Genomic DNA, 25,680 nt, shown 5'->3' on the forward strand with positions numbered 1-25,680 from the left:
TAGCCGCCACGAACAGATCACATCTGCTCCCACGCGAACCGCCCACGTTGTTCCTTTGTTGCTGCTGCCGCCGGTGACTCCATCGCGTCCGCCGCATACATGGTCGACGAGAGAGAAGGTCTCCGAAACCCCGTCTCTCCGGTTCCTATATGGGAGAGAGGCGAATAGGTTTTTGGGAAGCGACTACGCGACTGCTCGCTGTTCGTCTACTTCCTCTACACCCGCTTTGCCCTCATCATCACCATGTCCACCGACGCCGAACGTGCCACCGCCGAGAAGGTTGAAGCTGACAAGAAGGCCGCCAAGGATGCCGCTGCTGCTGCCCACAGCTTCTGCCTGGCCTACTGGAGGGTATAACATGTTTATCCCGCTCCTGTTTATTTTCGTATTAGCAGTACTAGCAGTATGTGTAGATTTGTCTACTGTTTGCTTAGTACGTGCATGTTTCAGAATCAGTATGTCGTTAATTTAGTCAATGCCATGCTAGTAATTTATCTGTGGATTAAATTAGTCGAAAAATTGCCTATTTACTCAGCACTTTTTTCAGTCATTGGACATTAACTAGGCTGATTCCTGGATGTAGTGTGACATGTCGTGTGAGGTGAAGATGGCGATCCTTTCCAATGTGAGATGAAGCATGTGGTGGATCTGCCATTGACGATGAATAGACCGGTGAGCGTAAAAGTTTTGAGCTTTGGCCATGAGCTTCCCCCTGCATGACCTCAATTGGAATGGCTTCATGCCCGTCAAGGTTAAGGTGTTCACATGTGTTCTACGGCATGGTAACACTCATACGCCGGACTTCCTACATCGGATCGGCTTCCTCGAGCATGACGACTGCCCCTTTTGCCCCGGGCGGCCTAAGGCAATCATGCACCTATTCCTCGAGTGCCCCCGTTTACAACCAATGTGGGCGCGTGTCCTCGGCCGTCACAGTATGCCCGTGAATCGCTGTGTGGAAAAGGTTTGGCGTGCCTTCACCGCCTGTCACCCCTCCTGGAGCCCTCCGCTTCTCGGCACGGCAATGTGTTGTGTCCTTTTGGTTGTCTGGAAGACCCAGAACCAGATCATGTTCGATAGCATCCGGGCTTTGGATCTTGATTTGCGGCACTCGATCCAGGAGCACCTCCGATTGTGGGTGGTCCGAGCCCCCTCCCGCATAGACTGTGCCCCATTGCTGCTGTGGTGTGAAGCTATCTATAGTCGATACACCTCTCTCTCTCTCTCTCTCGGCTCTGCGGAGCTGTGTATTTATCGACCCGTTGTCTATTTATTATCAATAAAACTGAGTTCAAGTGGGTGATCGCCCCCCGTTGACTGCTCAAAAAAAAAGTTTGAGCTCTGAAAATTTGTCCGATCAAGCTCCTAGATCATTTAATGATGGAGTTTGACGTGAAAGATTTGGGAAAAATCAAATGATGCTTAGATTTACAACTTCAACACCTTTCTTTAGAATACTCGTTTATCAACCTACTTATATTCAGAAAAATTTGGAAAAAAATTCAACATGGGATAAATCATATCCATCCAAAACACTATGGTCGTCCAATCCCTTGATATGAAGAAAGACCCTTTTAGACCTAGGGATGATAACAAGGAGGTATTGGGACCTAAGTTCCCATACCTCAGTGCCATAGGAGCACTAATGTACCTTGCAAACTGTACTAGACCAAACATTGCATTTCCAGTTAATTTACTGGCTTGACATAGTGCAGCTCCAACAAAACGTCATTGGACCGAAGTATAGAATATCTACAGATATTTTACATGGTACTAAAGATTCTACCGGAAAAATCAAGACATGACTCGGACTGGTTATACTGGCGCTCAGTATCTTTTTGACCCTCATAATGCCAAGTCACAAACAAGGTTTGTATTTCTATATGGTGGAACTGTTATTTCATGGTAGTCAACAAAACAGACTTTAGTAGCAACCTCCACTAACCACTCCCCAATAATTGCATTAATTGAAGCGTCACGAGAATGTGTATGACTCCGCAAAGTGATAAATCATATTCAAAGATCATGCAGTATCGGTTCATTAGAATCACCAACCATTATCTATGAAGATAATGTTGCATGTGCTGCTCAAATGCAGATGGGATATATTAAAAGTAATATCACAAAACATATCTCTACAAAACTAATTTTTCCTCATCAATTGCAGAAAGATGGAGAGATTGATATTTTTCAAGTAAAATCTCGTGACAATTTTTTAGATTTGTTCACTAAGTCTTTACCAACAGCTGCATTTGAAAAGTGCATTCATGGCATTGGTACGAGACAACTATGAGTTTTGCAAAGTGAAGGGGCGGAACTCCTAGAACTATACTCATTAATTATCATTCGATAATAAAAATTATACTCTTCCGTTATGATTTTTCCAACAGATTTCTCATAATAAAAGTTTTAATGGGACAATTATTGTACCCATCATATATGAAAATTCTATGTTTTCTCCTTGTATTTTCCTACAGGATTTTGAGAAGATGTAATCTATACAATCAAGATTTCAAGATCGAAGACTATCGAGATCAACTAAGGATGATTGAACATTCGACACGATATGAAGAATTTCATTATGATGAAATATACAAAGGATGAAGTTTTTCTAAAGGGGAGTGTTAGGAACACTCAATGTTCTCATTAGGCTAATTGAGCAGTTAGATTCTATTAAAATATTCTATAGGGTAAACTGCCTAGTAGTTAGAATCTCTGCGTTATCCAAACGCCAAACATCCTGGACATGCAGCATGTCTCTTTCAAGGGATGCAAACAATGTAACCGAGATTTGTACATGAATGTTGGGGAGATACAAATACCCCAGCTCAACATCAATGCACTTTGCTCCATTCACTTATCTCTCTTATTTCTTCTTATACATGTCTCAATCATCTTTTATAATCATCTTTTAGGGTCCCCCCCCCGGACCCCCGCGTCATCCCCAGGGTGGCTCGGGGGAACCCTAGGTATGCCGCCGCCGCTCCCCTCTACAGCACGTCCCCCCTCCCGCCGCCGTCGGATGAGTCTGCCGGGCGAAGCCCGCGCCGGAGGACGGTGGCGGCGGGGATCTCCGCGCGCTCGGCGGCCTAGGTTGCCGGTGTGAGCCCGTGGTGGTGGGAGTCTCGTCCTCGGCGTCTCCGGCCGGCGTGGCGGCTGCCCGGCGCGGCGTCCTTGTCCTCTCGCAGGTGATGGGCTGCCGGCTGCTCGTGGCTGCCTCGACGCAATGGCGTCCCGAGGTTTCAGATCTGGCGGTGGTGGGCTTGGCCGATCTGGCCCATTCACTACAAGAAATATGTCAACTAGTGACCTTCTGTCAGTGACCCTGCAAGAATTGGTCATATATCTATGACCATTTGAGACTAATTGGTCAAAAGCTGTTCGGGGGCCTCCAAACCCTATACTATAATGACCATTTTTGTCAGAAAGGTCATAATTCCTTACACGAAATGGTCATAAAGCAGACAACACTGATCCGCTACCTTTTTCTAGCTGGTCATGACCAATATAGATGGTCATAACCTTGTAAGTTGTGGTGGATTGCTATGACTAGGCGCCACCTCATCAGTTTTGCCTATGTGTCATGTCCATGTGTCAATTTTTGCCTTAGGTTGTGAAGCAACCTATATTTCCGTTAGTCCCAAAATTCCGAAAAAAATTATCATAAATTCTTTGGATCATATCTTCTTCAAATATGTGAAAAACCTTCCTCGCCTAGTTAAAATATAATTCAACAATATTCATTTTCCCTGTCCGTTCAGAACAACACTTTGTGAAGGAAGTGCTATTTTTATATTCTTGATTGCCCTCAAAAATTTTGGGCACTCTTTCCTATCCAAACCATTGCCTCATGACAAAATTCAGCTCCATTTGCCCAGTAAATCTTCCTCGGCAAATTTCCAAAGTTTTTGTCCACCTAGAAGCATTGTGAAGGAAGTACTATCTATGCACATCCAAATGGCATGAAGTTGATACAGTGTCTTCATATGCCCAAATTATCACCCTCATCCAAATTGCAGCTCACTCAAATCATCTATGTGAGCCCAGCTTCAATTTTTATTTTCTGTCCAGATTGGCACATTGCAAAGCAAGTGCTATCTATACCACTCCTATTGCCCTCAAACTTTTTGGTCAATCTTCCATACCAAATCATTACCGCATGCCAATATTCAGCTCTATTTTCCTAGTAAATCTTCAAATTTCCAAAGTTTTTATTCACTTAGAAGCTTTGTGAAGGAAGTACACAAGATAGGAATATCGTAATGAGTTAAATTTTTGCCACATATTCTATATGCCAAAGTCATAGCTCTACTCAAAAGTTTAACACTATCTAACAATACATGTGAGCTCACCATCAAGTCTTTGTTTCTGGTAATATTTTCAGTTTGTGAAGCAACTACATTTTATGTTGCTTTATAATTGCTGAAAATTTACCAGGACATTACCCTGACTATAGAAACCCCCTACACCAAATTTCAGCATAATCCAATCATCTATGTAAGCCCAGCTTCAATTTCCATTTTCTGTCCAAATTGGCACATTGCAAAGCAAGTTCTATCTAGACACCTCCTATTATCCTCAAACTTTTTGTGCCATCTTACATATACAAATCATTGCCACATTCCAATATTCAGCTCCATTTGCCTATTAAATCTTCCTCAACAAATTTCTAAAGTTTCTATCCAGAGAGAAGCTTTGTGAAGGAAGTACAAGCTAGGACTATCCAAATGGGATAAACTTTTTACAATGATTTACTATGCCCAAATTACCATACTCCACCAAATTTCAGCTCAATCCACTTATCCATTTGAGCCCAGCTTCAACATCCATATTTATGCCATCCAAACTCCTCCATTTGAGCTAAAAATTTGCCAAGACAGTCTCCCTAGTAGATGATCATCCTCAGCCAAAACTCAGGCCCATTGGCCTTGTGAATTTCCCGTTACGCTAATCAAACACTTGGCTGCTAATTCATGTTTGAGCATCGTTCGGTCTCCTCGTCAGAATCTTCTGTTGTTATTTTCTTCCAAGCATCTACCCGGGGAGTGCCAAACTGACTAGACATGCCTAGGCTTCCCAGAACGCATGGCAACGCCACAGTCACGCGGTGACCACGCGGCGGGCATGCGAGTCTACGCGCTTTGGAGTTGGGGCCCTGGGCCACCGTCCAAACCTCAACGTATCACCACCAAACCATGTATTTATGCTTAATTAGATACTTATGTACCTAGAAATGATTTTTGGAAAAAATAAAGAGCAAACTATAAGGCAGCTGCAGTTCAAATTTGACCCACTTCCTCCTGAATCGGCGGAAATTTGTCTTTTTTACGAGAGCTGGATCAAAACTTTTTACACCCAACCATTTTGTCATTTGTGCATTAAACATGGCCTAGTATTTTATAAAATTGATTTGGTCCATTTTTGCAACAATTATTTGGTAGTTCCTTCACAAAAAAACCTCATTTCGGGCACTCAAAAAATGGAAAATGAATTTTCCGTGCAAAGAAAATGAAAACTCCCTTAGGCAACATTGTTTGGAATTCCAAGATGCACCCTTGTGCACAATATGAGATCATCTGAACAAACTATGCCATGACTGTGGCCATAAGATTGATCATTTGGCGTGAAAGCCATGAATCTTCACGCATGATAGCTCATTTCTGAGAACACTTCTTAAAAATAATTGCCTTATTACAAGTTTATTATTTTTCCTGGAAACTTGGTCACATATGATGACACAATGCGAAGGTTTTACAATTTTTTGATTTTTTTTGACTTTTTTATGCCCGTTTCAAAATGCGGTCAAAACGGCGGGCTTGACCGTCCTAGCTAGTTGTTGAATCTTGGAAACCTTTTGATGTTTCTCTTATTAAATAGTTATGTACCTAGAAATGATTTTTGGAAAAAATAAAGATCAAACTATGAGGTAGCTACAGTTCAAATTTGACCCGCTTCCTACTGAATCGGCGAAAATTTGTCTTTTTCACCAGAGGTGGATCAAGGCTTTTGACACCCAAACAGTTGGTCAATTGTGCATTAAACATGGCCTAGTATTTTGTAAAATTGATTTGGTCCATTTTTGCAACATATATTTGGTATTTCCTTCACAAAAAAACCTCATTTCGGGCACTCAAAAAATGGAAAATAAATTTTCCGTGCAAACAAAATGAAAACTCCCTTAGGCAACATTGTTTGGAATTCCAATATGCACCCTTGTGCACAATATGAGACCATTTGAACAAACTATGCCATGAATGTGGCCATAAGATTGATCATTTGGCTTGAATGCCACGAATCTTCACGCATGATGGCTCATTTCTGAGAACATTTTTTTAATAATTGCCGTATTACAAGTTTATTATTTTTCCTGGAAACTTGGTCACATATGATGACACAATGCGAAGGTTTTCCAATTTTTTGATTTTTCTCGAATTTTATATGCCCGTTTCAAGATGCGGTCAAAACGGCGGGCTTGACCGTTACTAGCTAGTTGTTGAATCTTGGAAACCTTTTGATGTTTCTCTGATTAAATAGATACTTATGTACCTAGAAATGATTTTTGGATAAAATTAAGAGCAAACTATAAGGCAGCTGCAGTTCAAATTTGACCCACTTCCTACTGAATCTGCGGAAATTTGTCTTTTTCACGAGAGGTGGATCAAGGCTTTTGACACCCAACCATTTTGTCATTTGTGCATTAAACATGGCCTAGTATTTTATGAAATTGATTTGGTCCATTTTTGCAACAATTATTTGGTAGTTCCTTCACAAAAAAACCTCATTTCGGGCACTCGAAAAATGGAAAATGAATTTTCCGTGCAAAGAAAATGAAAACTCCCTTAGGCAACATTGTTTGGAATTCCAAGATGCACCCTTGTGCACAATATGAGATCATTTGAACAAACTATGCCATGAATGTGGCCATAAGATTGATCATTTGGCTTGAAAGCCATGAATCTTCATGCATGATAGCTCATTTCTGATAACACTTCTTAAAAATAATTGCCGTATTACAAGTTTATTATTTTTCCTGGAAACTTGGTCACATATGATGACACAATGCGAAGGTTTTACAATGTTTTGAGTTTTTTGAATTTTTTAAGCCCCAATTAAAAATGCGGTCAAAACGGCGGGCTTGACCGTCCTAGCTAGTTGTTGAATCTTGGAAACCTTTTGATGTTTCTCTTATTAAATAGTTATGTACCTAGAAATTATTTTTGGAAAAAATAAAGAGCAAACTATGAGGTAGCTACAGTTCAAATTTGACCCGCTTCCTGCTGAATCGGTGGAAATTTGTCTTTTTCACCAGAGGTGGATCAAGGCTTTTGCACCCAACCAGTTGGTCAATTGTGCATTAAACATGGCCTAGTATTTTAGAAAATTGATTTGGTCCATTTTTGCAACAATTATTTGGTATTTCCTTCACAAAAAAACCTCATTTCGGGCACTCAAAAAATGGAAAATGAATTTTCCGTGCAAAGAAAATGAAAACTCCCTTAGGCAACATTGTTTGGAATTCCAATATGCACCCTTGTGCACAATATGAGATCATTTGAACAAACTATGCCATGAATGTGGCCATAAGATTGATCATTTGGCTTGAAAGCCATGAATCATCACGCATGATAGCTCATTTCTGAGAACAGTTTTTTTAAATAATTGCCGTATTATAAGTTTATTATTTTTCCTAGAAACTTGGTCACATATGATGACACAATGCGAAGGTTTTCCAATTTTTTGATTTTTCTTGAATTTTTTATGCCCGTTTCAAGATGCCGTCAAAACGGCGGGCTTGAGCGTTCCTAGCTAGTTGTTGAATCTTGGAAACCTTTTGATGTTTCTCTGATTAAATAGATACTTATGTACCTAGAAATGATTTTTGGATAAAATAAAGAGCAAACTATAAGGCAGTTGCAGTTCAAAGTTGACTCACTTCCTACTGAATCGGCGAAAATTTGTCTTTTTCACGTGAGGTGGATCAAAACTTTTTACACCCAACCATGTTGTCATTTGTGCATGAAACATGGCCTAGTATTTTATAAAATTGATTTGGTCCATTTTTGCAACAATTATTTGGTAGTTCCTTCACACAAAAAAACTCATTTCGGGCACTCGAAAAATGGAAAATGAATTTTCCGTGCAAAGAAAATGAAAACTCCCTTAGGCAACATTGTTTGGAATTCCAAGATGCACCCTTGTGCACAATATGAGATCATTTGAACAAACTATGCCATGAATGTGGCCATAAGATTGATCATTTGGCTTGAAAGCCGTGAATCTTCACGCGTGATAGCTCATTGCTGATAACACTTTTTAAAAATGATTGCTGTATTACAAGTTTCTTATTTTTCCTGGAAACTTTGTCACATATGATGACACAATGCGAAGGTTTTACAATTTTTTGATTTTTTGTTGAATTTTTATGCCCGTTTCAAAATGCGGTCAAAACGGCGGGCTTGACTGTCCTAGCTAGTTGTTGAATCTTGGAAACCTTTTGATGTTTCTCTTATTAAATAGTTATGTACAAAGAAATGATTTTTGGAAAAAATAAAGAGCAAAATATGAGGAAGCTACAATTCAAATTTGACCCGTTTCCTTCTGAATCGGCGGAAATTTGTCTTTTTCACCAGAGGTGGATCAAGGCTTTTGACACCCAAACAGTTGGTCAATTGTGCATTAAACATGGCCTAGTATTTTATAAAATTGATTTGGTCCATTTTTGCAACAATTATTTGGTATTTCCTTCACAAAAAAACCTTATTTCGGGCACTCAAAAAATGGAAAATGAATTTTCCGTGCAAAGAAAATGAAAGCCCCCCTTAGGCAACATTGTTTAGAATTCCAATATGCACCCTTGTGCACAATATGAGATCATTTAAACAAACTATGCCATGAATGTGGCCATAAGATTGATCATTCGGCTTGAAAGCCACGAATCTTCACGCATGATAGCTCATTTCTGAGAACACTTTTTTTAATAATTGTTGTATTACAAGTTTATTATTTTTCCTGGAAACTTGGTCACATATGATGACACAATGCGAAGGTTTTCCAATTTTTTGATTTTTCTTGAATTTTTTATGCCCGTTTCAAAATGCGGTCAAAACGGCGGGCTTGACCGTTCCTAGCTTGTTGTTGAATCTTGGAAATATTTTGATGTTTCTCTGATTAAATAGATACTTATGTACCTAGAAATGATTTTTGGATAAAATTAAGAGCAAACTATAAGGCAGCTGCAGTTCAAATTTGACCCACTTCCTACTGAATCTGCGGAAATTTGTCTTTTTCACGAGAGGTGGATCAAGGCTTTTGACACCCAACCATTTTGTCATTTGTGCATTAAACATGGCCTAGTATTTTATGAAATTGATTTGGTCCATTTTTGCAACAATTATTTGGTAGTTCCTTCACAAAAAAACCTCATTTCGGGCACTCGAAAAATGGAAAATGAATTTTCCGTGCAAAGAAAATGAAAACTCCCTTAGGCAACATTGTTTGGAATTCCAAGATGCACCCTTGTGCACAATATGAGATCATTTGAACAAACTATGCCATGAATGTGGCCATAAGATTGATCATTTGGCTTGAAAGCCATGAATCTTCACGCATGATAGGTCATTTCTGAGAACACTTTTTAAAAATAATCTCTGTATCACAAGTTTATTATTTTTCCTGGAATCTTGGTCACCTATGATGACACAATGCGAAGGTTTTCCATTTTTTGATTTTTGTTTTGAATTTTTCATGGCCGTTTCAATACGCGGTCAAAACGGCGGGCTTGACCGTTCCTAGCTAGTGGCTGAATCTTGGAATACTTTTTGTGTTTCTCTAATTAAATAGATACTCATGTACTTAGAAATGATTTTTTTGAGGAATAAAGAGCAAACTATGAGGCAGTTGCAGTTCAAATATGACCCGCTTCCTCCTAAATCAGCGGAAATTTGTCTTTTTCACGAGAGGTGGATCAAAACTTTTGACACCCAACCATTTGGTCAATTGTGCATTAAATATGACCTATTATTTTAGAAAATTGATTTGGTCCAATTTTGCAAAAAATATATGGTAGGTCCTTAAAAAAACTCATTTTGGGCAGTCGGAAAATGATTAAAATAGATAGAAAGATTAAAAATGCATGCAAATTTGTGATCATCCATAAAATGTGGTCTAAATTGAGTGATAAATCTAGTTGTGCCGTTTTGCAAAATATTTTTGATAGCTGCTTCACAAAACCTCCTAGTTTTAGTACTTAGAAACTATTTTAAATCATAAAATTTTTGAACCAATCAGGGCTCTTCACACGGATCATCCAATGTAGCCGATCTGAACCGTCAGATCCGATGGATCCAACGGCTCTCACTCACCTCTCAGGCCTCTCTACCCAAACCCAAACCCTAGCAGCCCCCTCTCCTCACTCCATCCAGATCTCTCTCCCCCTCTCCCCGAGAACCCACCCGCCGCCGTCTGTCTCCTCCCTCGTCTTCATCTCCTCGCCGCCACTGCTGCCACCTCCTCCCTGTCCCCGGCCTCCTTCCGCGACGCCCCCATCGATCCTGATCCCCTCTCCTCCTCCCTCGTCCTCATCTCCTCGCCCCCACCGCTCCCACCCACCGAACCGATCCCAATCCCTTCCAGATCGAGAGAGAGTGAGAGCTCACCTCCTCCCTTCCAGATCACCGCCGCCACCTCCCTCCGGTGGAGCTCGCCGTTGTCCATGGCCTGCCCCTGGCCCGAGGTCCTTCGCTCCTCCAGACCCGGCCTCCTCCTCGGTCCTGCCCGACGCGTTCGACCGGGGCTCCGACGCCTACGCCCGCAACGCCGCCACCGTCGGGGGCCTCCTCTCCGACCTGCGCTCCTACGTCTCCTAGGTGTGTGCCTGCGTGCTGCCTACTGGCCTCTTTCCCATCCTTGGCCTGAACCCTTATCAGATCTTGATGTTTGACTCGGTGCATGCGCGGACCTGCCTTTGCACCTCGCGGCCAGGGACGTCCGGTTCGTCAACGTCAGGGACGACGATGGCCCCACGCTGCTGCACCTCGCGGCCAGGCAAGGCTGGCCGGGCTGCGTGCAGGTGCTGCTGGAGAACGGCGCCATCGTGTCGGCATTGACCGGATCATATGGGTAATGTTGCCGATCGGTGCCAGCCTCGTCAGTTTGGGGAATCAGCTCCATTGGTTATTTTTATTCTGCAAAATGCTGATCTTCATGTGTTGCTGCTGCAGCTTCCCTTGTAGCACGTCGTTGCATTTGGCGGCTCACAACAGGGACTTGGATTGTATCCGGAAGCTGCTTGCGTGGGGAGCTGATCGGCTCCAAAGGGACTCTGCTGGGTGAGAACTAGATCCCTGCCATGGTCCTGCCTTACACATTGTTGGTGTATATATATAGCAGCACAGTTTTAGTTGCTCTGTAGGTTATCAGTAGAACTCAACTAGCCAATTAACAAGTGAACTCACATAAGTGGCTCTTTCCCAGGTAGTACATGCATCATCAGTCCTATATAGCTGCTGCTCATGTACTCATTTTGTTCTAGGAAAGTGGGAGGGCAGGGGCCCTTGATTTTCTTTTGCTGATTCATATCCCCTTTCAGGAATCAGACTAGACTAGAGTTCAGAGATTGATAAAATTGAATTCTCACATATGATGGCTAAATTTAGGATTCAGAAATAAATTTATGCACAGTACATGTTTTCTCCTTGTGCTCAGGAGTTCTGACATGATTTTCTGAAATCCTGATATAGCTCTGGTTTATGTAAGAGAAGTAAACTTGAGATTAAGTCGGTCTATCAAGTGTCAACAAACACTTGAACATTCGTTGCACACGTTCTTGCATAATTTCGCGAAATTTGTGGTAAATTGCAAAAACAATTTCTCACTCCGGCTACCTCTGTTTTCAGTTTAGGGCTTTAACTGGAAATGGAGCCTTTTAATTTTAGTTTAAAGTTTTAATTGCAAGGATGGGAGGTGGATGCCCGCACGGATCCGGCGCCTCCGACCTTGGCATCCACAAGGAGGAGCGGCGACAACTCTGGACCCGTCTGTTGGTGCTGCTGATTCTGCTTGGACGGACATGCTGCCTCTTCCATGTCGACTACATGCCATGGTGAGCTCTCTGCTCCCTGCATCTTACAGTAGTTGGCCTGAGACTATAGTTGGGCTGGAAATTAACTTCTTCAGTTTGATTTGTAAGATATAATACCAGTCTAAATCAGTGGATCATGGGTGATATGAGATTCTAACTAATTCCTTAAGTTTGATTCTTTAACCATATGTGTAAGTCAAATCCTGGTTCATTGCATTTTAACAATGCAAGTTGTACCATGAGTCATTCAACAATTACAGGATATTGTGGCTTTATGGATATTATGGTGCGATCTGCAACTCACTAAGCAAAGATAGTACAATATTACAGGATTACTGTACAAATGCTATAATCCTGGAGAGAACCTAGCTCCATTTTCTGTTATATAAGATGAACAAATGTGTATGCATACTTGGAACATTATGATATGTATGCACGCTTGAACGGTAGTAACTTGAATGCATCAATATCAGTGCTATAGAGTTGTTTTCCGAGCTAGTTCTGTTTACTCTTAATATAGGTCTATTAGTCACCAATACTTGCCTGTTATGCTATAGTAGACCTTGTTCATATTTATTAGCTAAGTTTGCTTGTCCTTGGGATCTATATGCATGCCATTTGTGTTTTAGGCTTTCTCTAAAATGAAATAATAGGTCTATTAGTCACCAATACTTGAGTTAATCTAACTCCTTACCTGCTATGCTATAGTAGGCCTTGTTCATATTTATTAGCGAAGTTTGCTTGTCCACAGTGATCCATATACATGCCATTTGTGTTTAACGCTTTCTCTAAAATGAAATAATAAGGTTCACACTCCATTGACTAGGACGACCACCGGGACCTCCATGGCGATGATGAAGCCTTGCACATGGTCGAGCTCGATGGAACAACAGTGCCTCGGTGTGGTGCAGCCGAGTTGGGCCACACCAGTGCATCAGGAACTCTGCATGCTGATGTCCTTTGTCTCATCATCTTAACTACTACAGTAGTAGGAGTATTTTATATGTTGTTCATTTCTTGGCCACCTAGCATGTTTGCTAATCATCCATCTGCCTCATGTTATATGATCCCTACCTAGTAACTTCATTGTATGCAGACTTGTGGTGATGGTTCAGTTTAGTCAAACTAATATGTGTGTGTGTGTGTGTGTGTATACTGCTATGCTACTACTACTGTCTGCATTTAATCCTGATTAGTAGCTTCATCAATCAGTGGCAAACAAAACAGTGTTGATTTGCATCTTATTTTTGTGACAACCAATGGAGTTGAATTACAGCATGCATGTCAAACCTGGGTTCAACTCTTGGGCAATATATGGTAGTTTCCACTCTTCACGCCCAAGATTAGTATGCTGCAGCTCTCCCTCCTCACTCCATACATCCAGGTACTAGTTACCCAACGAGTAGCCCTACACCTCGTTGGATCTTGCCCAAATTCCACTCATCTTGCTGCTTGTGGCAGGGAATACTCTCTGTTGAGTATTTTGAGGAATGAAGATCTGTTAAGTATGGAGTTAGGATTATCTAATAAAATTTCTGCTATATATATATATATGCATGAAACTGAGATTGCTAGCATCATTTACACAGGATACGCCCTTTGAATTGATTGGTTCAGTTTCGTATGTTCTTCACCCAGCCTTCTATCATGCTTGTAACTGGTGCACTGCTCATCTTGTAAGACAGGATATTCACTTCCTGCCATCCCAGCCTTCTATCATGCTTACAAGATTTTTCTTTGCACGGCAGCAGCACCAGTACCTTGCTGCTGTTGGGAACGGAAGGGAGCTGTTCCGTGCACCGAATCTAAGTTCTGGTCTCTCTTAAGAGACACTTCTAGCTTTTCTGACTCAAAATTGTTAACTTGGTACTGCATGAGTTTTACTACTGCTAACACAGAGAGTATTTACTACTGCCGACACAGAGATTTTGTATGCATGCTACCTGATGAGTGATTTCTTTGTAATATTTCACCTTCGTATGCATAGGTTTGTTCGGTTTGAACTCTGCATGACATGAAATAGATATTTATAGTGTTTTTCTCAACTTGTTTTCACTGCCACTTGATATATACTTGCTTGTACTTGAAGCTGTGGGTTAATGTTGGTGGTTTTGTTCTACTTGGATGCATTGGTACCCATCATCGAGCGGACGGATGCAACAGTGGCAAGAAGCTCATGGTTGTGTGCATCTAAAGCACATCATGGACATCATCCACTTCCTCATCAATGCTAACTCAATCCAGATCATCGTCGACGCTATCATCCACAGGTATCTCCCTTGGTTCCCTTTATTCTCTCCTGCCTTTGTGATGTTAGTATGCGTGTGCTGACGAGTATTGTTAGATCTAGCCAGTTGAATGTATGGTCGTGATAGTAGAATGGTATTTTTTTAGGCGCAATGTGTTGTAGTGCAGTTTTTTGCACAACCTGCACCTGTGCCATGCATATTCATATTGTGTCTCTGTTTCTTATATGAACTAGTATCTCATTTTAACTAGATCGACAACAAAAAGCATGGTACTAGCTGAATTTTTGTTATCATTCTAAATAAATGTCCTTTTCTTGAATGGTCTGTTCATAATATATTGCCCCAGTTTTTCTCATTCTTCTCTGATTCAAGTAACAGGATGACAAAGGAAGCCATGTTGCTGTTTTGTTTGGTCCCAGCCCTGACTATCGCTGTCCAGCGAGTCCGACGTGTTGTTCATCTGACTACGGTCCCAGCCCTGACTACCGAAGTTTTTGTCCTATTGAAGTTGCTTAGAAATACGAGCGAGTCCAGCGAGTCCAGTATGTTGTTCATGACAAGAGCTTGTGAAACAGTACTATATTACAATTGTAGAGCTTGTTACACTTGTAGAGCTTGGAAAGTATTGTATTACACATGGCCCTTTGTAGTGGCATGGATAGAGCTTGTATTATGTGATCTGGTTGCTCTTGTTTAAGTATTATGTGTGTTTTTGTCTCTGCCAATCTAAATACTGCTTGAAATATGAAGAATATGAGTCTGATAGATGGGACCCACTTACCACAACATGGCAAATGGAAACCTATTACCAGAACCTGACAACTGGAACCCATCTGACTAGTGGACCCATTTAATAAAAAAAGAAAAATGAAATTGTTTAGACAAAATGGCCACAGCCCAACAATAATAAAAGGCTGCCATATTGGGCTTGGCCATGAGCCCAACAAAAAATTGACAGAAAAAATATATGTTAAAAAGGCTGAATTAATGGGCTCGGCCCGTGTAAAACACCGAACTGGACCAGGCTGAATCTTGTCAACGACCTTTTCATTTGGTCGCAATTTTGCCACGTCGGATCCGACGTGGCCTGGGCAGACAGCTAGCGACCAAAACAGAAGGTCATTGAACTAGTGACCTTTAGTTTTGGTCGTGGAATTCCATGACCTTCTCACAGAGAAGGTCGTTAATTTCAGTTTACGACCGCCAGCTTTTGACCTTCTGTTTTTGGTCAAAAAAAGGTTACAAATGAAAAACAATGACCTTTCAGTGACAATAGTGATGGTCGCAAGTTGACATATTTCTTGTAGTGGTTAGCTTCGGCCGGCGGTGAGGTTGGTGGTCGTGCGTGGTGATGGCGTCGCCGCCGCGCAAGAGGTGCTTGGGCCAGTGGGTTCGCATGCTGGCGGCGATGGGGTTCCCCCATCCTCGTCCGGCAGCGTGAGGGTGCGGAGGTAGGGTTGCTTCGGGCGAAAGCCGACGGCGCGGTGTTTGCGGATGTCGCTCTCCTCCTGGGGGCTGTCATGGAGTTCTCCGACCTCCTTTACTCTCGAGTCACTTTCTTCGGGTGAAAGCCCAGGACCTGCGGTGCAGGACCAGACGATGGCGTGATACGTCGCTTCCCCTCCTGAGGGCGTCGTCTTGAAGATCGTGATTCCCTGCGTGCTTTCCCAGAGCTGGACTTGCACGACATCGCGGTAGGTGGCCGGTGATGCGCCTAGAGGTGGAGCGATGTTTCCTCCTCCGCATCGAAGACGGTGGATCTCGGCGGCGTGACGCAGCGGAGACTCGGTGCCCGATGCGTGTAGATGGACTCGCGCAGGAGGAGGTGGCTGTCTGGCGTCATGGTGGGGTCGATGGCAGAGTGGCCTGACAAGGTAGAAGCCTCAATATCTTCTCTGAAGACGGACCTGTGGAAGATGGCGGTGACGACACATGTGAGTGCGTCAGACCGGTTTGTGCCCCAGACCCGGTATGTGGCTTGGCTGGGGCTTCCGACTTTTGATGATAGGTTTAGGTGAGTAGTCTGGGTATTTGGCCCAGTTAGCATCCCTTCATCATATGGATAGGAGTAGTAGCATATGTTGCCAAGATGGCGGATTCAGGCATATTGTTGTAATACTTTGTAAGGTCCTCGAGAATAATCAATAAAGTGGCCGCATGCATCTCCCAGATGTAGAGACCGGGGGTCATCCTCCTTTTCTAAAAAAAAATCTTTGATAATCATCATTCAATATAATGTTGGAGAAAATTCTTCTTCCCTTCCTAACCGCTCCACAAGCAGTTCCAACAAATTAGAAGGCGGCTTGCTTTCTCCACAGTTCCTTCTGGCGACCCCGTAGGTTTCCCTCCCGTTTGGCGACCTTCTAGGCATTGCGAAGTGCCCGGGGGGGGGGGGACTGGGGCTCTCGTCAGATCTGCTAGGATTAGGTCCTAGTAGCCTAGGTTTGTGTGTCCTCTTGCCGGTGTCCGGACAGTGGAGGCGCTGGCGAGTTTGGAATAAGTCCCTCTGTGCCTATCCCCGTCTCGTCTGCGTCCGCTCCGACGCCGGCAATGTGCGTCCCGTGGATTTGGTCTCTCATATCTATTGGGTTGTCGCTTTTCACGGTGGTGCTGGCCACGAAGCCCGAAATAATTGTGCTTTGAAGTTTTCATGCCTAGAGGAGCGCAAGGTCCATGTCCTCTCTTCGTCAAACTTCAAGACGGCGGCCCTTCCATCTCCATCAGGTTTGGTTTGTGGGTCCGTAGGAAGATTTCTTTGGGGTGTGCCCCCAGCCGAATGAATTTCAGCGACGACTTTGTCCCACCTCCAGCGTGGGCTTCTACTGTAGTGTTCGAAGCCATTTTTGGCATTTGGTGTTCTTGGGTGCTACGAGCTTGTGGCTGATGATGGCGAACATCAGATTGTAGTTGTGACTTTTGTGGAGTTGAAGACCATTCTGATGTCCGTTGCATTTGTTTCTTGGGTCGCATTGTGGATCTTTGTGCTCCTTGACGGATAATCTTTACCTACTAATAAAGCACGCATTGCTTCTGGCAGGTTCATCGTCGTGGTGTTTTTACAAAAAAGTCCCTTCGTCTTTTGGTTTTTAACCCGCACTCTGTAAATATACATATTAGCAACAGCCCGCGTTTGTCCCGAGCAACGCTGGAGGGTGCACGAGGCGAAGCGGCAGAAGGACAGAGCCCTGCTGGGGGCGGAGGTAGGCGACCTTGTGCGGGTGGTCGGCCGGCGCCGGTGGCCGGAGGCGCCGAGGAGAAAGACGCAAGGGAGAGAAGCCATGGAAGGAGAGGGAGACGACCTAAGAGGGGAAGGCAGGGGGCCATTCGACGGGGAAGCAGCGGCTCGCCAGAGCGGCAGCGAGTGCGCATGGGGATAGAGCAGAGACACTCTCCCCTAGCGCTAGGGTTGTTAGCGGGGTAAAGGTGGACTGCGGCTGGGCCGATTTGGCCAGCTTGACCAAATGCGGGGGCCGACTAGCACTATTTGGGCTGCTGGGTAGCTGCTGCTGCGGTGCAGCAGGCACTCGATCGGCCCACTGCGAATAATTTTTAATCGAGCTGAAAATTTGCATGTATTTGAGCACGGGTTTAAAAATCTTTAAGCATAAATCTATGAAGGTGTTGTAGGGAGCATGAAGAAGGGTACTTTCTCCTTCCATCTATATAAGGCCTAATGCGTTTTTCAAGACCGCCTTTGACTATTGATAAGATTAATAATACGGTCTTATCAATAGGCCTTTCTCCTTATTATTAAAGGGGTGCGCTGCCACCCGCCGTGCACAATGTTTAGTCCCACCTCGCTAGTTGAGAGGAGCTCGCACCGGTTTATAAGCCCCGCCGCGGCTACCGTGTCGAGCTCCTCTCTAAGCAGGCCTTTGTGGGCCTATTACAAGCCTATTACAAGCCTTCTGCCCTATGGGGCCTACTAGGCCGTACGGGCCTGCATCCTGGCCCAACTAGAGGTTGGGTTTCTAGTCGTATGCAGGCTGTGCCGACCCAGTAGGTGGGCTGTTTTTTCTTTGTTTCAAAAAAAATAAAAAATAAATCTTTTAGTACCGGTTGGTGTTATCAACCGGTACTAAAGGGCTCCCCTCCCCTGACGCTGGCTCGTGCCACGTGGTGGCCCTTTAGCTTGCGGTTCGTGCAGAACCGGTACTAAAGGGGGGACCTTTAGTCCCCACCCTTTAGTGCCGGTTACAGAACCGGCACTAAAGGGCCTTACGAACCGGTGCTATAACCCGGTTCTGCACTAGTGCCTTTACGACTAGCCTGAATGTGGCTTCACAATTTTTTTAATTATGAACGCCAAAAATCCTATCATCAGCTAGGACGTTGACGAACTTTAAAAGTGACAACATAAACGAGTCATTGAAAATGTTTGATTATTTTTCCTTTTGGTGCAACACATAAATAAACACATTAAATTGTTGTATGCAATGGTTAGGAAAAATAGAAACACAACATAGATGGAGGCAGTCACAAGTCACAAGCACGTACATCCGTATAAACGCACCCACGCTCTTATAAGCATCTTCGATAGACTGAGCTGGCAAGTCTTAAGATTGACTAAATCACTACCACAAGCGTCTGGGTTAAAGAGAAATTGACCAATACAAGTAACCATTCCTACTTATTCAATAGCCACACATTCATGCACTGTAGCAATAGACATTAAAGCCAGTGGCGGAGCGTGAATCAAATATTAAGAGGGGCCAAATGAGTGTATATGGCATAGAAAAGGCTAGGATGATTAGAGACGCCGGACGATTAGTAGAGCAATTAGCAGATAAGTAAGTGTATTTGATAAATTTCTCTTTTGGAAGGGGGGCCAGGGCTCGGAATTGTCCCCACTACGCTCCGCCACTGATTAAAGCATGCTATCTATTTCTTTTATATCTCGACACACAGGCATTTGTGCTAATTCAGATATATGTATGGTGTTGTATATATGTTTGATAAAAAAATGAGCCGATCGAACGAATCAACACCGATGGCCAGATGATCCGACGAACAGAGGCTGAACTCGGTAAGATGTGTGGTCCACGTGGCGAACCGGTCCACCACGTCACCCTCCCTCTTCTTCCCAGCGAACCAGGACGCGCACACTGCAGATAAGAGAGGCGGGTACACCACACGCGCCGCCGCCGACCAAAACCCTAGCCACGGAGACCCCACCCATGGCGGCCTTCACCACCACCGCCGCCCCCTCCGCCTACGCCGCCGCCGCAGTCGCCCGCTCGCCGGCACCGAGCCCCTCGCAGTGGGCACCGCCCCACCGCTCGCCGCCGGCCGTCGGGCTCAGGCGAGAGGCCGCGCCGCCTCGCCGGGGAGCCGCGCTCCTGGTGAGTACTCGGTGCATTTGGGCCGCTTCCGTTCGGTCGTGGGATTTTAGTGGGGAATTTTAGTTTGGACCAGATAAAATCTCTGCTTTGCCATGTAAAATCTGAAGCCAAGGGGGAAGCTTTGTGTACTATGTTCAGAGGTCAAGTTCAATCCTAGTAAGAGTAGAATTGGGTGTAGCACTCTAGCAGGACATAGTTTGATGTTAAACATATATTTTCTATGACAGTGGTGGGCCTAGGATGTTAGTTCTGGGAGTGCCACGATTTATTACATATAGTACAACTTATAGACAAAATAAGTTCAATACAGTGGTTCAAGATTTGTGAAAACCACACTATAAATAGTATTATTTTTTACAAATGTATTCACAATTCGAACAAATAATCCTTCAATAAAATTAAACTGTTAAAAAAATTAAACATTAAGATATAATATAAACTCTTCTGTCACTCGTCTGTTTTCTTCCTAGGCTGTTAACTTGATGTAGGTGAAGAGCCATCAGTAGCTATGTTATTTTTGGCTAGTCACCTGCTAAAATACTCAATGGTGCAACCCTCTTAGACAGTAGCCCTCTACAGACATTATCATAGAAATGAAAAAGAAACATTCTACTCTGTTGTAATTAGTTAATTATCTGCTGCATTTAAAGTATGTCTATTTCTTTTGTTTACTTTTTCTGTTGTTTATATCTTTTCCTATAGGTCAAAGCTAAGAAGGAAACATTTTCTACCTTTGAAGAGTTATTGGAGAAATCTGAAAAGCCTTTACTGGTCGACTTCTATGCAACTTGGTAAGCGACCGCTAGCAAAGCTAGTGCTCCTGAATGTATATATGGCCTAGTACATCTCTTCTCTATACTAGATATACTGTAAATTATGTCCATTATCATTGTGTTAAACCTTATGGAGCCGAGTTTGGTGGTGGCATGTCCTGTTCCTACTCAGAAAGTACCACCAAGCTCTTAACTGTTTACTTTAATGTTCATCTTGTGGACTCTTAAAGTGCTACCGTATTAGTTTTGCTTTAGTCCAAAGATGAATACCATATGAACACTAAAGTAAATCTTACTAATTTATATGATTTTGCATTTTGTGGCTAATTTCTTTCACATACTTTGATGAAGAAGTGCATCTTTTCTCCTTCTGACAAAAAAATGGATACGATCTCGTAGCATGTATAATTCATTACAGTATGGTTGATGATTCAAATTGCATGGCTATGTTGTAGGAAGATTGGCAAATATATACCATTATGCTGTATGTCTGCATTTATTTTTATTCTTTTTGTTAGGTGTGGTCCGTGCCAATACATGGTTCCCATACTTCAAGAAGTGCATGAGAAGATGAGTGACAAGATTAACATTGTGAAAATTGATACAGAGAAATATACAAGCATTGCAAATAAGTATAAGATTGAAGCATTACCAACTTTCATTATCTTCAAGGACGGGGAACCTTGTTATCGCTTTGTAAGTTTTGATCACTCATATTTCTCCATTTATAAATAGTGTTTCGACTGGTGCTAATGAAATTGCTATAACGTGGCTTTGGTCTTTATTTTTGTTATTTGCTGGTATTCAGGAGGGAGCGTTGCCTGCTGACCAGCTAATCCTGCAGATTGAGAGTGCTTTAGAAGCTCCAAAGTAGCATGTGCATGTATTGTGAGCAAGGAATTTCGCCCCCTGAAATGTATGTTGCTACCCATAACATGTCTTTCTATGTTTGCATATTTGAATTATGTATCATCCATTGTTGATTGTTGTTCAAGAGGTTTTACCTGAGTTACAAAAAAATAAACATTCCCTTCAAAGCTACAGTTTGAAACAATTGCATTGATTCATGACTCACTTTACATCATCTTTCCCATTATGGTTACTGATTTTGTCAAAATGAGAAACTAAACTACATATTGTGCAGTATGTAATGATGTTAAATTAGCAGAACTTTGTTTGGCATATAGGTCTGAGACAACTCTTTCACTGGTTGTGTATATCCATCCTGGTTTATGTATCTATAAACAAATTATTCCTTCTTCCTTAACTCTGATTGTGGAATCGGCGAAGTTAGTTATGCAAAAGTCCATTACTTATTCTGGTTCACCATGATTTTGTTCCCAACTAGCCGAATCTAGATATACTTGCCTTTCGGCAACTGTAGTTCGCTATGAGATTACCACAGTAACTTTTATCATCTACCTGATTAGTTACAGCAATCGGATTGTATTTCTTTCACTGAGGATTCTAAGCCAGTTGATCCTACCCATTAGGCAGCTATGCCAGTGCCTTTTTTTTTTGCTACTGCGCTCTTTCTTTCTTCTATTAATAAGGTTGGGAATCATTTGTGCATGTTTGCATTCAGTATCTTGTTGGTTTGATACAAGCTGGTCTGTTCCTAGGATTTACTGGGAAATCTGGCACAACTGCTGTTTGGAGTCGATTAAAAACAGGCGTATGCTAGACTTCACTACAGTAAATTGTTAATAAGACTGTTCCAAACGTGCTGGGATTTTATATCCCACCAGACCAAAACTGATGTTCACAGTTTTCTGAAATATGAACTCTTGTTGTAATTAAGTAATCATCACTGTCAACATGCTGATGTATACTCACTTAGTTTCCTGTAAGGGATAGGTTACATTACAGATGGCAGTAATAAAAATGATAGCGGATCTTAAGATGGCGGATCGATACAGAAAGTATTGCAAACTATATATAAAAGCGTATTGCACGTCAAATCAAGACAACTATGTGTATCAATCGACAAATTCAAACATTTGGCCACACTATTATGCATGAATTATCATCTGCTCATCCCTTCGCCTATGCCTAAGCCTAATTTTTCAGAGAAGCTTTAGTTCTGACCCAAGTGCGATGTGCAAAACTTCTTACCTTACAGGTAATGTGGTTCTAACAGAAAAGTTGAGTACGCAATGTGCAATGTCTGTCGGCGTGTGTTGTATGTTTAAAACAGCAGGGGAGTGAAATCTTACTTGATGAGTAGAGACGTGGTGCATTGTTATTGACTTTAATAGATCCCTTGCTTGGAGTATTACTTAAGCAGTACTACGGAATTGATTCGTATGGGAGTATCTGTGTTTTCCCTATATTTACTTCTTTTGTATGTAGAAGAGTGCAGTATTTATTCTGAAAGATCAGGACACAGTAACCAATATAAGAAATGACTATTATTATGTCTTATAAAGTACTAGTAATATACATTAGAAACACTAAACATGTGTGTTGGGTATGCTACTGGTGAAGCGTTTGATCGTTTCAGCTCAGGATAATCTTAGCTGGATCAATTATACGTAACTCCGAGTTAAGCAGACAATTGCTGTAAATATAGACTGTTGGGTTGCTTTTATATTGGATCCTAGCTCATGCTTGATGCAGCACAATAATTATCCCTACCAGCTAAAGCTACCTTTGCTTTTGACATACAGAGCATGTGCGAAGAATGTCCTCCTTATGGGTTGATCTGCCAAGTATGTGAGACGGTCTGAAATCTCGGTGTACAAAGATATGGAAGCGCACACCTAGATGCATCTTTTGTGTAAATTCTTTGAGCGACTAAGATTTTGTTTTGGAACTAGAGCCTCTGGTGTTCCATTTGCCTGGTACGGAAAATTACCATATCCATATTTATCAAATTGAAATGTTAAGCGCTGAGGTTTACTTCAAGTTAACTGTTACATGGCATCTATATTTTCTTAGTCTGCTCCTTAAAGACAACTTTATAATTCATCATCACCGTGGACGATTGTCGATTCCAGCGTCTGTGCATCTTAGAATGGCCATTAAGCAATTTGCTGGAAATATGACATCGTGATTATCCGATGCTTACATGAGCTGTTTGTACTGCATGTATTTTTTTCCCATGAGAACCGAAGTCAGTCGACGAGTATTCTGAAATCACATATTTTGTGTTTAAAAAAAATCTGACGTTGTTTTTCCCCATGTGAGAACCGAAGTGGACGATTATTCTGATGTTATTTCACCTGCGGGTGTATTTGTTTCCCTGGTAACTGAAGTCGGCCAGTGTTACTAATGATAATACTTTGGGTTGGCTAAGCTAACTCGCTAGCCTTTTTCTTCTGCCTCTCCAGAAACTACGGGTATTCTATGTGCGCTCAGGAGCCAAGCCCCAGAGGCATCGACTGAACAATGTGTGGAGTGTTTCAACTAAGTTTGTTAAGAGTTTTTTCTTTCAACTAAGTTTGTTAAGAGTAGTTACTCTTAGCCTTGTGACAAGAAAGGGAGGTAAAAACAAAGCAGACAGAATAATAACTTTACTGAGTCCTGAGAGAGAACAAGCAACATAAGCATCGATCGATTAAACTAACTGGTGAACAGAACACACGTTTGGGTTGCACACAGCCTCATCATCATGCCTTGCCTTGCTCACTACTCACTACTATTTTATTTCGACATGATTAACAGCTACTCTCTCGGGTTCTAGCATTAGAATCTAACTAGTGGAGTAGCTCTCCGCAGCGGCGTCCACGACGGTCTGCACCAGGGACGACCACCCGAGGCCGTCGTCGGTGGTGCCGGGGTTGCGGGCGGAGCAGTTGCGGCGGACCTGGCCCTGGCCGCCGGTGAGCACCCTGATCTGGCCCATCTTCACCATGGACACGCCGAACTGGTGGAAGAAGTACCGCTGGCTGCGCGCGAACCGCTCCACGATGGGCCGGGTGGCGTCGTTGGTGAAGAGGTCCTGGTCCGACACCAAGAGCCCCTCCCGGTTCACCAGGTTGACGTAGTATTTGTTGTCGAACACGTCGGGCGTGCGCACGTCCAGCGCGGTGCGCGCGTCGGTGCCCTTGGCCGGGCACGTCCGCCTCAGCCTGCCGAGGAAGTCCGGGCTCATGGTCGGGTCGGGGCGCGGGAAGAGGCGGCCCTCGAAGGAGGCACAGTGGCCGAGCCCCACGGTGTGCGCGCCGGAGAGCGCGACGAGGTCGGTGGCGTCGAGGTCGGCGCTGTGGTTGTGGAACACGTCGAGGAGGGACGGCACGGCGGAGGTGGGCGCGGGGAGGCCGGACAGCACGTCCTGCGGCGTGGCGAGCCGCGGGCTGTCGCGGCGGCCGAGGGGCACGCGGTACTCGGGCCCGCCCGTGGCCACCACGGAGTCGCGCGCGGCGAGCGCCAGGATGTCGGAGCAGGAGACGACGGCGCCGCCGCACTCGCGCTCCAACCGGTCCCGGATGTCGTTGATGGCCTTGAAGGCGGAGGGGCGCAGCGTGAGGTTTGGCGGAGCCTGCTGCTCCCCCGGTCCCGTGGCCGACCCGTCGAGCAGCACCGACGCGTCGCAGCCCTGCATTCATGCATGACGCAGGCACGAGGCACCCATTGATGCATGAGCCAAATACTGGATTGATGGGAGGCAATCAACGCAGGCAAGGCAAGGTAGATAAGGTACCTGGACGAAGCAGTCGTGGAAGTGGAGGCGGAGGAGGCCGGCGGCGAGGCCGATGTCCTTGCGGACGGCGTCCCGGACGAAGTGGCGCACGATGGACTCCGCCCTGGGGCAGCTCCGCTTGTAGAAGTCGAAGGACAGGCCGCGCCTAATCGGAGGCTGCCTCAACCTCAAGTCGCTCCCGCCGGCGCCGGCAGCCTCCTGCTCTGCCGCCGCATAAGACCCAGACCCCAGCGAGCAGACCATTGCCAGCGCCGCTACTACTGCTGCCGCGAGCAGAGGAGCACTGGCCGTCCAGGCACAAACCATCTCTCGATCTGTCACCTGCCTCTGTCTCTCCAGGCGCGCGTGTGTGTCTGCTCTGCTACGTTCGTTCGTGTGTGTCACGGACTCACAGTCACCTACCACCTGCCTTGGTTTTATATAGACGAGGCTCCTCTCTTGTGTTTGACACGTACGTAGGTAGCGCGACACATGGATGCATGAGACGGCATCGGCTGCGACCTGCATGGGTGCAGCGTCGACGTGGGTGTCGCGTGACGCAATGGTGCGAGGCCGCGGCAGAAAGCGGTGGTGCGAGGCGGCAGCAGCGGGA

At 44.0% G+C, this 25,680-nt stretch overlaps 3 protein-coding genes across 3 annotated transcripts; 2 read left to right on the forward strand and 1 right to left on the reverse strand.

Annotated features, from left to right (window-relative positions):
- Nucleotides 1-700: 700 nt before the first annotated feature.
- LOC123076651 (uncharacterized) lies at nt 701-15,045 on the forward strand. The gene is made up of 7 exons (XM_044498787.1): nt 701-935; nt 10,649-10,865; nt 10,981-11,118; nt 11,220-11,327; nt 11,941-12,100; nt 12,906-14,349; nt 14,707-15,045. Exons 1-6 carry the CDS (start codon nt 701-703, stop codon nt 13,155-13,157), a joined length of 1,110 nt encoding a protein of 369 aa, XP_044354722.1. The 3' UTR covers nt 13,158-14,349; nt 14,707-15,045.
- Nucleotides 15,046-19,371: 4,326 nt separating this feature from the next.
- On the forward strand, nt 19,372-23,350 carry LOC123080877 (thioredoxin Y, chloroplastic). Its single transcript, XM_044503819.1, has 5 exons — nt 19,372-19,670; nt 20,373-20,461; nt 20,962-21,139; nt 21,252-21,359; nt 23,113-23,350. Exons 1-4 carry the CDS (start codon nt 19,506-19,508, stop codon nt 21,315-21,317), a joined length of 498 nt encoding a protein of 165 aa, XP_044359754.1. The 5' UTR covers nt 19,372-19,505; the 3' UTR covers nt 21,318-21,359; nt 23,113-23,350.
- Nucleotides 23,351-23,981: 631 nt separating this feature from the next.
- LOC123080876 (cationic peroxidase SPC4) lies at nt 23,982-25,483 on the reverse strand. Its single transcript, XM_044503818.1, has 2 exons — nt 25,089-25,483; nt 23,982-24,983 (listed from the first exon to the last, which is right to left on the reverse strand). The coding sequence occupies exons 1-2, from the start codon at nt 25,392-25,394 to the stop codon at nt 24,138-24,140; spliced, it is 1,152 nt and encodes a 383-aa protein (XP_044359753.1). The 5' UTR covers nt 25,395-25,483; the 3' UTR covers nt 23,982-24,137.
- Nucleotides 25,484-25,680: the final 197 nt, after the last annotated feature.

The sequence above is a fragment of the Triticum aestivum genome, chromosome 3D (assembly GCF_018294505.1).
Source record: "Triticum aestivum cultivar Chinese Spring chromosome 3D, IWGSC CS RefSeq v2.1, whole genome shotgun sequence".
Taxonomy (NCBI): domain Eukaryota; kingdom Viridiplantae; phylum Streptophyta; class Magnoliopsida; order Poales; family Poaceae; genus Triticum; species Triticum aestivum.

Excerpts from the sequence above, each read along its gene's own strand:
- LOC123080877 (XM_044503819.1), top strand. The coding sequence starts at position 19,506 with ATGGCGGCCTTCACCACCACCGCCGCCCCCTCCGCCTACGCCGCCGCC. Across the intron at positions 19,671-20,372 it reads GCCGGGGAGCCGCGCTCCTG|GTCAAAGCTAAGAAGGAAAC; the intron begins GTGAGTACTCGG and ends CTTTTCCTATAG. Across the intron at positions 21,140-21,251 it reads GGGAACCTTGTTATCGCTTT|GAGGGAGCGTTGCCTGCTGA; the intron begins GTAAGTTTTGAT and ends GCTGGTATTCAG.
- LOC123076651 (XM_044498787.1), top strand. The coding sequence starts at position 701 with ATGAGCTTCCCCCTGCATGACCTCAATTGGAATGGCTTCATGCCCGTC. Across the intron at positions 10,866-10,980 it reads TGCGCTCCTACGTCTCCTAG|GGACGTCCGGTTCGTCAACG; the intron begins GTGTGTGCCTGC and ends CCTCGCGGCCAG. Across the intron at positions 12,101-12,905 it reads CATGTCGACTACATGCCATG|GACGACCACCGGGACCTCCA; the intron begins GTGAGCTCTCTG and ends TCCATTGACTAG.
- LOC123080876 (XM_044503818.1), bottom strand. The coding sequence starts at position 25,394 with ATGGTTTGTGCCTGGACGGCCAGTGCTCCTCTGCTCGCGGCAGCAGTA. Across the intron at positions 24,984-25,088 it reads TCCACGACTGCTTCGTCCAG|GGCTGCGACGCGTCGGTGCT; the intron begins GTACCTTATCTA and ends GCATGAATGCAG.